The 13,343-nt window shown below is 35.7% G+C and overlaps 1 protein-coding gene, 1 long non-coding RNA gene and 1 pseudogene across 2 annotated transcripts; all 3 read left to right on the top strand.

Moving 5' to 3' along the window:
• LOC148932515 (uncharacterized) overlaps positions 1–13,343 on the top strand; it is a 151,366-nt pseudogene that overhangs the window by 47,735 nt on the left and 90,288 nt on the right.
• LOC125218921 (uncharacterized) lies at positions 1,184–4,973 on the top strand. The gene is made up of 3 exons (XR_016135315.1): positions 1,184–1,494; positions 3,339–3,394; positions 4,068–4,973. It is a non-coding gene; the product is annotated as an uncharacterized LOC125218921 (long non-coding RNA).
• LOC125194683 (uncharacterized) lies at positions 11,047–12,173 on the top strand. The gene is made up of 4 exons (XM_048092949.2): positions 11,047–11,202; positions 11,285–11,407; positions 11,492–11,635; positions 11,730–12,173. Exons 1-4 carry the CDS (start codon positions 11,059–11,061, stop codon positions 11,958–11,960), a joined length of 642 nt encoding a protein of 213 aa, XP_047948906.1. The 5' UTR covers positions 11,047–11,058; the 3' UTR covers positions 11,961–12,173.

Genomic DNA, 13,343 nt, shown 5'->3' with positions numbered 1-13,343 from the left:
ATATGTTAAATTTGAAAATAGGAGACAAGGAACAAATTGTAAAATAAAAAAAATATTATTTCTTGTATCATCAAACGATATTTAGCATACATGTGATATGATAGCTTTGTGACGGGGATTGATCATATGCTCTTTCAAAAAAATATGCCAATATAATCAAGTACCATAAATATGAGAAAAAAATAGCTTTGTGACGAGGATTAATATTTAATTATATACTAGCATTTTAAAATATGCCACCATAAATATGGGATTAATATTTAATCATATACTACTATTTTAAAATATGCCACTAGGCCTGTCAAATCGGGTATCCGCGGATACCCGATCCAAAAAATTCGGGTACTAGATCCCGAATTTCCCAAATTTTAGTACTCGATACCCGATCCGATTTTGATTTCGGATACCCGACTTGGGTATCCAGTCCCGAATAATCGGGTATCCAGTCCCAATTTCAATTTTATTTTTGATTTTTTTAAAAATATTAACTACAAACTTTTGCTAGTATATTTGCTACATGTATAAAGAATGCTTCTTATAATCTAAATTACTAGAATAGTGTGTCGTAGTATTTCTGCAATAAAAAATTGATCACGTATTTATCTTCACTGGTGGACGAGCTAACGGAGGTAGAGGGCGGCGGCGCTGGGAGAGGAGACGGGCTGCGACTGGGCAGTAGAGGAGAGCTCGTTACGGCCGGTGCTGGGATAGGAGACGGAGGTGGCGCTGGGAGAGGAGACGGCGTCGGCGGCGGGCGGAGGGAGGTGCAGGCGAGAGTAGGAGATGGGAGGGAGGCATGTCAGGTCTATCTGCAGTGACTCTTAAAAACTAAAAACCATAATATTTAATTACTTAAAATTTTAAAAATTAGAATTCAATTAAGAATATAAAGCAGAAATTGGGTTTGTAAAAATGGGCCTAGAATTAATACACTATTTATTAATTTATAAAAAAATCGGATAATTCGGGTATACCCGATCGGGTATCGGATAATCCGATACCCGAAAACCCAAAATTCTCAATACCCGATCCGAAATCCGAAAAATTGGATTTTGGATATCCAATACCCGCTATCCATTTTGACAGGCCTATATGCCACCATAAATACGAGAAAAAAAAATAGCTTTGTGAGGGGAATTAATATTTAATCAAGAGTACCATAAATATGAGAAAAAAAAAAACTCCAGTGAGCCCTAATACTCACACTTCCCTCTCTTCCGCCGCCAACTATCTCTCTCAACCTAAGGAATTCGCAGGATTTGTAGAAACCCATTTCCACATCATTCTTTCTCAACTGTCACTGGATCTCATGGACGAGGAGACTTCAGAGGAAGTAGATCAACTTATTTTCTCAAGGATGCATTTTATGAGATTGACGGTTGAATTATCTTATCAATTTGTAATCCTTGTTCACTTATCGGGATGGACGGCATTGGAAAAATTATGTTTATCAAGTGAGATGACACACGTCGGAAAGACAACTCTTGCTATAAGGTAATTTTATTAACTGAATCTTAAGAGTGATGAACTATGAATATGTTATTGCTCCATGTGTTGTATACATGAAAGAAATTGGATTGTTTCTAGAGTGCATTTCATGAAACTTTTGTTTTATGAAATCTTAACAGGGGGCTCGGATCTTACTTTTCAACCTGCAATTATCATTAAAATATAAAATGTTTGCTACTATATTTTTTCACTACAAACAAAACTGCCACTTTTTTGCAAGCACAGTAGTGTGCTGCAAACTTTCGAGCAGAATAGTGAGCATAAACATAAACGAAAACAGACCATTTTCCAAAAATGGAAAAAAACGAGTGATTTTGCGAGCCCAAATTTGCAAACGAAGGGTTCTCGCAAACGTGACAACTAGTTGAATTTTCTTCTGTGTTGTGAGCACTTGTGTGTGCTCGATATTAGATTCTTGCCTAAAGAATATTTAATTATATTTTGCTAACATCTGTACAAATATAAAGATGCAGTTTTTGGACTGCCATGTGGCACTGGTTTGGGTGGGAAAATGAAGTCTCATTTTGTATTTTTTTTTCTTTTCTTATTTCATGCATTTTTTGTTTCTGTTTTTACACTCAATGTAAAAGGCATTTGTGGTTCCAATGTTTGTACTCCCTCCGTCCCAAGGTATTAGACCAACTTTCCTTTTTGGGATGTCCCAACATATTAGACTCATTTCCTTTTTTAGCAAAAAACATCTATCTTATTTTATTCTCCACCTACTTTTTTCTCTCTTCTCTCCCCTACTTTTTCCCTCTCTCATACTTTACTCTCTCCACTTTAACTATTTAAATATCACTTCCTTAAATCATGTGCCCAAAAGAAGTGAGTCTAATACTCCGGGACGGAGGGAGTACTTTTTTGTTTTTTCGTTTTTTTATATATAGGTTTTATTGGTGTGTGTACTTAAACCTATTCTATTACAAATAAATAGATATTATAGAGAATTACATATATATAGGGGAGCATTAAGGTCCTATTGCTCCCTTAGTGTCTATTTCCTTCTTAATATCATCCATTAGATTAGAGTAGTGGACGGTCAAGATCAATCTTGGTAAAAGGATCCTGTTTTACATTATTGGTCATATATTGTGCATTATGGGGGTATAATAGCAATCATATAATGGCTGGAAAATGTTTCAAAACGGAAGGTCTGATAATTAAGCGGGATTTTCTTAGTCCTTCCATCTTTTCACTCTCTCTCTCACTCCATCCCATCAAACCACGATCAAAAAATTTCTCTCCTCATTCAAACCGCGTCAAACCCTAGCCGCCTCCCAAAACCGAGAGCAACCACCGCTACCATCGATTATCTCAGTAAAAAGAGCCTTCGATCGGCGATTTGGGGTCACAGAAGGCTTTTGTTCGCTTGCACCGTGGGCCATCGATTCAACTTCTGTCGACCAAAACGGTGTGCTTCTAAAGTCTCGATTTTTAGTTAGAAACACTCCAAAACGTCGTTTTTTCCACGCAGTAGTCGATTAGTTCGTATTTGCAATAATGCACAAAAGTTTTGTTCGATTTTTTGGAAAAAAGCTGAAATTGTGAGCATTAGATGTAGGGTTATCCCATTTTTGAAGTATATTGTTGGTTTCTGAGTTGTATTTGGTTTGTTGTTCGAATTTGGGGTTGTAGTTGACTCGAATTCGTCGATTTTGCTGTAAGACTACGAGTTTGGGTTCTTTTTTTTAGATGTTGTATTTTTGTCACGATTTTGGTAATTTTATTTGAGTTGAAGAATATTTTTTTGGTGGGTTCTGTTGACGAATTACCTGTGATTTTGGTGTATAATGTAAACTGGTTTCTATTTTTGTTGTGTCTCTCAGTTTCGGGATGTCGAAAAGAAGCCGCCCCTTCAAAAGGCAGCCCACACAGAACGAAGGTGAGAATGCGGCTCAATTTTACAAAGCTGATAGTATCTTGTCCCTTAATTTGGTAAATTATTTTTGTCATTATTTATTATTTTTTGTACATTTTACAAAACTGATAGTATGTATTCCATCTCTATTTAATAATTGCTTGAAGTGTTGTCCATTTTTGGCACGTTATTCTGTTCATTTGCTGCATTATTTGGTTGACTTTTAACATTATTGATGTATGTGTTTAGTATTAGTGATTATTTGGTTGCAATTGACCATTATTGATTAGTGGTTTATAAGGATTAGTACATTGGTTGTAGTCACGATTGGTTAAATCTGATGCATTATGTAAGCGTTGTTGTTCATTATTGTTCTTTTTATTGCTTTGGACGTATATTTCATTGGGAAATTGTTGCTTGATGTATGTCATTATTAATTGTTAATGTATATGGTAATTTTATTGATGTATGTTATTGCAATCAGCACACATGCTTGTATGTTATTTGATTTGTGTAGGTCATTGTTGATGTATGTGGTAATGTATTAGTTGCACATTTACTGGATATCAAAGATACAAATGATTAGGTTGAAATTATGCATTATTATATGCTCTATCAACATTATTATAAGATCAGTTATGTACATTATACAGTTATTGTTATGCATTAATGGAATTCAATACTGTTTTTTTTCCAGCATCCAAGCATCCAAGGTTCGCTATAGCGAGGCAGTGGATGATGTTCTTCCACTGACAATATAGCACAAAATTTCAAGGAGAGACTGAATGAACAGAAAACGGCGGAGGCTAGTACCTCAAATGAAGAAGTGGAAAAGAGGAAGCAAAGGGGGAAAAAAGTTGACCACTTATACACCCGGAGCACTACATAATTCGTTAACTGTTTAAAAGGCCTTACTCCACAGCAGAAGGAAGCTGTGCAAGAACTTGGATTCGGCGCCATACTACACTACCACATCAAGGAGATCCCAGGGTACATTGCCTATTGGGTAATCAAACCATTTAATCTTGCTCGCTGCCAGACACCTTTGTGTGAGGGTGGGAGTTTGACCCTTGATGAGGAAGACGCCCATTTGACGCTAGGTTTTCCAAGAGGGCTAAAACCAATCTCAAGGTCAGTTGATAAACAAAGCGAGTTTCATTTCAACGACTACGTTGCAGACCGGTGTGGTAAGAGTCGTTACAAAATGACCGCGGGCGACGTTGCGAAGCTGATTACGGAGGAGGTGAACGGTGGTCCAGAATTCAAGCGCACGTTCATGGTAGAAAATGCAGTAATAGAGACGCCGACAGACGGTAATTTGAAGCCAAAGATTCTACATTTGATCGACGACGTCGATGAGATTAGGAATCTCAATTGGTGCGGGTACGTCTTATCAGTCTTGGAGACCACTTATCCTACATGGGAAAGAGGTGAAACTGTATATTTTAGGGCCTTTCCACTTTTTATTGGTGAGGAAAACAATTACTGCATTATAGGATAATTTTCATTCATTACTTCCAAAGAACAACATGCATTATTGTATGTGTTTCATATCCGATCATGTTTCATATTCAGTTAAAGTTTGCATTACTGTTTTTGATCACTTGCATTATATAGAACTAGTGTTATCACCCGTGCTATGCACGGGACATAAGATTTTCAAATATTAATAAAAAAAATTCTAAGATATAGTGAAAAAAAAGAATATAATAATGTTATGGACTATATGTTAATTACAATAAGTATTCATAACACTTTAACAATTAAAAATATTATAAACAATAATCAAAGAGAAATGTACTTCTCTCAACCCACTCGAAATGAAACATTTCGTAATCAGTAAACGATTTTATACAATTTTAATTTTTGATATAAGTTGAGTAAAATAGAATAAAACAAATGACAAAGAGAAGATGTGCGACTATGGATTGAAGAGTATGAATTAGATAGTATAAGATATGCAAATAAAGGAAAATGTGTGACTAAGGAAAAAAGGAAAAATTAAATATATGAATAACTCAAAATATATTTAAAATTTTCGAGCCAAATCAATGATGATCATAGTAATCCATATATGCATTGTAATTTTTACACCACAAAAAATTATGACACTTGTATGGTAAAAAGAAAGAAGTTACCAAAAACTGGTCCTAAACCGACTTTTAAATGGTTTTAACTTGAATGAGACTGTTAAAACCATCAAATTCGGTCAAAATTAAAATCGTTTAGAAATTGATGGAATTGTTAGTGTTGACCAATTGTGATCCGAGTTGAAATGTTCAGGATGCAAAAATTCAAAAGATAAAGTATAGGACTAAAATCATAAAGTAAGCATATGTTCAGGATTAGTTTTACCTTTACTCTACCAAAAATAAAAGGGATACTTTCATAGGACATCCCAAAGTGAAAAATGTTCTTATTTTTATGGGACTAAAGGAGTATAATTCAAATTTAATTTTCTGTAAATTAAAAAAAATCCAAATATGTTACCAAAAATAATATAATTAATATAAGGATTTAATTCTAATAATATTAGAATTAGAATATCCAAAATGCTCCAAAAAAAGAGCCCAATAGTTTACATACCTGCCAGCACACAACAACCCAAATAAAGAATACTCAGGGCCCACATTATGCATACAAAATGGCCCACAAATAACCCAACTACTGATCAATTAAAATAATTTGTAATTACACTTTTCTCCTTTAATTAAAGAGAGTATACAACTAATTAAATTAATCGTACTTAGGGATTTCTAAGCTTGATTATTACAACATTCTTCTCTCCTCAGTGGCGCCGACACACACAAACCCTAGAAATTCGACGTCTTTGCGATCTTCCTCAGACGACTGAATCGCTGTTGTCAACAGGGGCAAACCGCGCCAACTCACCATGAAGGATTGAATCACGCCGTCTTCTTTCCAAAACGCGCCGACGTCTCCCTATTAAAACCGTAGTCGACGATGCTTAGAATGGCGGTCAGAAGCTACAACAAAAGATCGACGGAGGAATCAAACTGAACACCCTAGACTGAGAAATATCGCTGAACCAAATGGAGTACGACCGATTTCAGGTAAATTGAAGCAAAGGTCAAAAATATTAACAAAATTACGGACAAATCGACGAAAAATAGAACGATTCTAGCTAATTTCAACTACTACTATTTTACAGATTCATAGACCCAATGGTCGGCTTTCCGACCATTGGAGATTGAGAACGCGAACGATCGCCGACTCAAACATCGGCTCTCAGGTTACAACAAAACCGACAACAATGACTGTCAGAAAAGCAAAATCCTAAAAGATTGGGGCCAAATCCCAGTCCAGTTTCAAAAAGGTAAATTTTTTGTGTAATATACAGTACTACTTGCAAGTCTATGATTTTTGTTCATAAACAGATTAAAATATGGAGGAATTAGGACATAATTTTACAATGGTTTCGTATAGAATCTAGCACTATTTGACTCTTTGAATCTTTTTCATACTTCTTCCATTAAATTCATAATAAATTGGCTGTTTATTTGGAATTAGTGGATGCTGGCTATGTAATGTGCGTTATATCGATGACAAGTTATGTGATTGCTTGACACAGATTTGAGATTTCCCTTGGCATGATATTCCACTGCATTTGGGTAAGTAAAGGAGTAAGTATAATATAATTGTAATATCTTTTTCTTATAGTTGATCTTATCGACAATGAGAATAGCCAATGAAAAATAGAGCAAGTCATTAAAAAGCGAACCCTTGGTTGATTTGGCGATGATAGATGAGGGAGAGCTTGATTGAAAAATAGTTACCAATTCATTCGGATGATCCAAGGGCTTCCCTAAGCTGAGAAGCCTTATTCTGGATTAAGTTAATAGGAAAAGTAGCTTGACTTCTTGTTCCCTGTAATGCAAAAACAGAACATACGTTAAACAGATATATATATTTATTCAACTGGTATTTTACATTATTTAATTTATTTCCTAGTAAATTTGGTAGATCAATATACATTATAATTATAGAATACACACTCTAAACTATTGAATTTTTATCTTCAGGTACACCTTCATAGACACATGAGCACACCAGACTCAGTTGATGGACCAAGCAATTGCCTGGCAGAGATTGTTAATCTAGGTGATAAAGGGAGCAATTACTTAACAAATGAAACTATGGTAAGAAAACAGATCTTGTCACATCTGAGATTTAGCTAAACAATGAAAACAAATAAATCAATGAACAGTTTAATTAACTGCTTATTTTTTTGCAAGGAATAATCTAAAGAAAAGGAGATTGTATGGAAGAAAAGAAACGTCTATCAAAATAGAAAGAAAGAGTTTACTTCAGAAATGTCACTATGGTAAGAAATATAAATCTGCCAGATCAGAGAAGCATTTCAGTATAAAAAAAATTAACAATCAATCAACATTGAAATCTAACTCCATCTTTTTTGGCCAGGGAAGATGTTGTGCATAAGAATGCTTTATGGGAACAGAAGAAATGCCACCCAAAGTTTTCATAAAATAGAAGGAAGACAATCACTTCAGAAATGCTAAATTGGTAAGAAAAATATTTCAATCATTCCTCAGTGTCCTATCTGAGAATATAAAGGGTTTGATCAATCAAAATTTAATCTACTATCCATTTTTGCAGGTTATACACTATTTACCAAAGAAATAAAACATACTTCGGATTTGAACATTGCATCATGAAGGCATAAACAAAGGTTCGTTCTATGCTCAACATCTAGATATAGGTAACCGTGGAATGATAGAAAAATATGATGAATAAAACGGAACAGGTTAACTAAGATATAGGTTGCAAAGAAGAATGATAAATAACATTAAATAAACATCTGCTATAGATCTTGCAATGTTACAAAAACATATTAATGGCTGAAAAACAGAATAGGAGTATGATAGACATTCATGGATAGAAGAATCATGGAAAGAATAGAACCACCCAAAACCGAGTTGGGATATTGCTGAGTGAATGTTGGTGAGTGAACGTAGGTGAGTAATTATAAATATGAGAGAACATGGTATTTATAGAGAGATGGAAGTTGGGCCTGTACTCCCTTGAAAAAGTGTAGTTCCCAAGAAAAACAAAATGATGAACGGACCTTTCAATTATTTCATTTGTCCCAGATATATTATAGTATTAATCAAATAATACTTTCAGACGCTATTTAATGCTTATAAATCTATTCTACTAATAGTGAATAACATTAGGATTTGTAAATACACCCAGGGGAAAAGATTTTTTGTACTTTCTTATCCATCTTTTATATTCTACTTATCTGTCTTAATTTTAATTAGAGATAACAAATTGCAATTGAGTGATGACTAATAAAGCTTTAATGACACATAAGCTACATCCTTTACCAAACATCATATGGTTTTTTACTTTCCTTAAACAACCAAATGCTGAACAAAAAGGCTACACAAAATTATATTACAGTCTGTCAAAGTAATTACATACGAATCTGAATACATGATGTATAAGTTAGACTTAATAATATTTGATTTCACATTTAAATCCTTTCAATACTACGTCTTTCTCCCATTTTCTTTACTACCCCCTTCTCCCATTTTCTTTATAGACACAAATTTCATATAAAAAAATCAATTTATTTACTTTTAAATCATTCTGCATTGTACAATTATTAATTCCTGAAAGATTGTGATATTTTTTAGGCTCTCACACTTTCTCCTGTTTTCTTCAAAAACTGAATTTCAAAATTATTTTTTAATTTATATATATGAAAGATTTTAAATATGAATGTTAACATATGAAGAATTTTTGTTCTGGGATAAATTGCATTGGAAAAAGAAGAATGGATCAGGCGCATGTGCATTGGAAGAAGAATCGAAAGTATATATATATATATATATAGTATACTATATTGCAATAGAATAGGTATTATTTAGAAAAGTCTGACACTAATAGTAGGCTGCATCCTAAAAAACAACAAATTCTCAGTTCATACAAACTGGTCAGACATAAGCTCCACAATGACAGAAAATAGTGTAAAAGAAAAATCAAATAATCAGCTGTAATATTGCTCAGTTTCCCGCCAAAAGGGGCAAAACTGGCATTTTAAAAAAAATCCACAAAACTCTCACTTTATATATTGATAAATTTGTGCATGCATTATGTATACAATAGGATGCAATACTGACCTTTGGCAATCTGTGGTTTTTGTCAGTGTGCGTATGTGGACCGTGTGGTTCACATACGGAGGCGAGTCAGTCGTGCCTGGCCAACAATAAAAGGCTGGACGACGGAAGCCCTCAAACAAAGGGAGGATGCCGAGCGTGACCAGTTCGTACTGGGAGGTTGGAGGGCCCGATTGATAAAGAGAAGTATTTGGTGGACGAGGAAGCAAGAGGTTGGAAGCTTTGAACAGAGGAGGCGGTGCAGGACCCAACACGAATAGAGCTAAACGTATAAGAGATAAGTTTATTAAGTCATCATTTGTGCTGGAGGGTTTTGAATGTCCTGACCCGTTTGCTACACAGCAAACACAGGACAGGTGGGGCTGGTGGTTTAGGGATAAACAATAATGATGATACACCCCAAGATGAGCCATTTGGAGCTGCTGACCAGGAAGGGGACATCCCCATGCACGAGCCAATAGGCAGTGATATCCCTGATATCACAGATATCACAACAGGAGATGCTAGTGGAGCCGGGCTTGAAAAACCTTCCAGCTTGCATACGTCAGCAGCAGCAACTGAGGTGCGCACTAAGAAGTAAAGGCTTATGTGTTATTAATTATTAACATTATTAGACTTTTTCATTTGTGTTCCATTGTGTGCAGGTGTCTAAAAGCATTGTTGAAGATGTTGTTGGGAAGGATAGGGAGGATGCAGCGGCCAAGAGAAAAGCCGAAGCAAATAAAGCCCCATCAAAGAGTACAGCCGCAGAGGAGATCGGCAAGGTAAATATGTCTCAGCATTACTTTCATTGTGTACTAATATTGTTACATTATTGACATTATATCATTACATTATATGTCTGTCTGGCTGCATTATATAGATTATTTGTTTAAGTCATATATTTTTTAAATCAGACAACCAAAGGGAAACGCACTGAGGTTCTGGTTACCAAGAGAAAACAACCCGTTAGGGAGGGAGCTTCTAAGAGAGCGACGGGCAAACAGTTGGATATTCCACAGGTGGTTGAATATCTGAATTAAATCATCAAATTATACATTATTAGGGAGAGAGCTTCTAAGAAATCAACCCGTTTGGTTGTTTTTTTTTTTTGTTAAAGGAACACACTGCAGCACCGCGTAAGGGCATAGTGATTGGTGTTGTGCAAACAACGCAACCCTTAAAACTTGTAGCTGGAAAAGGTGGGAGTGGAAAAGGTTGTTGATCAAGGAAAAGGGAGAGGGAAACACATCAAACAGGATTCCGATGCGGATGAGGTATCGAATAGCTTAGTTAATTCAAACACTAACAGCTCGAGTGAAGAAACCAAGTCTGGCTGCCCGGTCTCCATTCAACGAGAGAGCGGTTAGAGTGACAGCAAAGCCACACACATTGGACAAGCAGCTCTACTACTGGGTTCTTAGCACAACGGATAAGAACAAGTAAATTTTTTACTTTAGCTGTTGTTATGTTTGGTACATGTGTTTTTTTTAACGGTGTAAACATGTCTAAGGATTTGTCTGCCAAGACACATTTAAGAATACTATGCAGATCAAGTTTCAATCTTTAGCGCCATTCAAGCCAGTGAGCCCCGATGTTATCGATACTTGGAGCTCTTACCTGAATACAATGGAAAAGAGCAAGGCACCAGAGACGGTTTCCAGGCTATTCTTCTCTACAAAACCATGCGTGAGTGTACAATGTTTTACTGTTTCTGTCAAGGTACTATAATAAGTAACAGTTCGTAACTGCTTACACAAATAAACTACAGATACAATCAATGGTCGACGCACAACCCGAATGGACAGAAGAATTCCAGTTCAATACGTTCTGGACAAGGCTGTTGGAGGAAGCGCTTGGAACGGGCTACTTTCAATGGGACAAATATGACATGGTGAGTTATAGTATAATAATGTACTTGAAGTTCAGTCGTAATGGACATAATATTATGTCTTGTAATGCACCTTTCGTCGTGCAGTTCTTCTTCCCAGTTTGGGGGATGACCCATCAGTATGTGGTCTGTTTCAATCTTCCCGATTGCAAGATGAACATCATTGACCACAGCTTGGCTGAAACACACGCCTCATTCGGCGAAAAATATGGGAACACACCCTCCGTGCTGGTATTTAATATGGAACTGCATCCACTGTGCATTATATACGACAAATTGTACATTATATGCAATTGTTAAAGTTTTATTTTTTTTTTTTGTGTAGAAAAAGTTCTTCGCAACATCACTTACGAAGTCTAAGGTTCCAAAAATGGCGACACAGGTCAGAAAATGTAATGCACATGTCGTTACAATGCCTTGGAGGAACAACAGCGGCACCGTGGACACGGGGGTCTATGTGATGAGGCATATGGAGACGTACTTTGGAGAGAGGGAGAAAGATTGGGAGTGCGGACTAAGGCCAAAGGAACAAAGAGCCTGGAAATGTTGCGAATGAAGTTTGCAACGGCTCTGCTTACTTCTCCACATAACTCAAAATCTGGAACCAACCAAACTCAAGCCACCAAGCATTGGATGGATAAGCCGTCAAAGTTCAGCTTCAAAAAGTGAGTCGAGAATTATCGGATCTAGTGATATTCTGATGGGTGATTGGAAACGATTTTTAGTTTGATATGAACTAGATATTTTTTTTTTGATAACTCATGCTAGAAGGGGGAATACCGGATTTGTGGCTTGGAATGTTTTGGAACAATATACATTGTGCTGAAAAATGTCACTTTACTTCTAATGGCTCCAAAGAACTTAATAATGTCACTTTACTTCTTGATAATGTAAAATATTTAGGAAATAATGTAGAACAGAAGTAGTGAATTTTATAATGGCTCGAGTAAACATTGTGCTGAAAAATGTTACAAGACGTTATATATTTTGTTACTACTGCACGAAACTTATAATGGCTACAAAGAACTTAATAATGTCATTTTACTGCTCGATAATGTAAAATACTTACGAAATAATGTAGAACAGAAGTAGTGAATTTTATAATATTTTACAACAAACTCAAAATATAATGGATGTAAGTTACCAAATAATGTAAGTAATATGTTTAATAATGAACTTTCCTGGGAGACTATTGCGCAGACAGTCCAGTGCATATGATGTGATAATGTACTACTTCTTAAATAATAATGGATGATACTATTTCAGTAATGCATGATTATTAACTTTAATGTAACTCGTGTTTATACAAAATGCCCGTGTTTTCTAAGTACTAAAAATAAATAATGTACTCCCTCCGTCCCACAAAAGATGTCACACTTTCCTTTTTAGTTTGTCCCACAAAAGATGTCACATTTCCAATTTTGGAAAAAGTTCTCTCTCACATTGATATAAAAATTATATTTTCTCTCTCCATTAAACACATAAAATAAAACCTCCTAAAATCCCGTGCCATCCCACAAGTGTGACATCTTTTGTGGGACGGAGGGAGTAACATTTACATAATAATAATGCACAAATACCAATTTAAAGTGAGCAATCATTACCAACAACTTGTTGACAGTGGTAAGACATCGACTTCACTAATAAGCCTTAACCAAAAACAAAAACAATAATGTTGTGAGATTCAAAATACATCAACATTTCCTCTTTCCCTTACGCAGCTCATTCTCCTTTTCCAGCTCTTTAAGCATTGGACAATTTCTAGAGTCGTGATGACACAGCTCATCGCACGCCTTACACCGTCTAAGGGGCCTAGTAGCCTCCTTGATAGCCTTCAATCTCTTGGAAATCAGACGACTAGCGGAGCTGCTCGCGTGCCCCTTCGTCTTTACTACATCCGGAGGATGGACCTCAACGACTTCCGGCCTTTCCATTCCAT

This window comes from Salvia hispanica, chromosome 2 (genome assembly GCF_029641045.1).
Source record: "Salvia hispanica isolate PSC_SH4W2 chromosome 2, Shi_PSC_v1, whole genome shotgun sequence".
NCBI classification, from domain to species: domain Eukaryota; kingdom Viridiplantae; phylum Streptophyta; class Magnoliopsida; order Lamiales; family Lamiaceae; genus Salvia; species Salvia hispanica.
The sequence above is the reverse complement of the archived record's forward strand: the minus strand, read 5'-3'. Positions and strand labels throughout refer to the sequence as shown.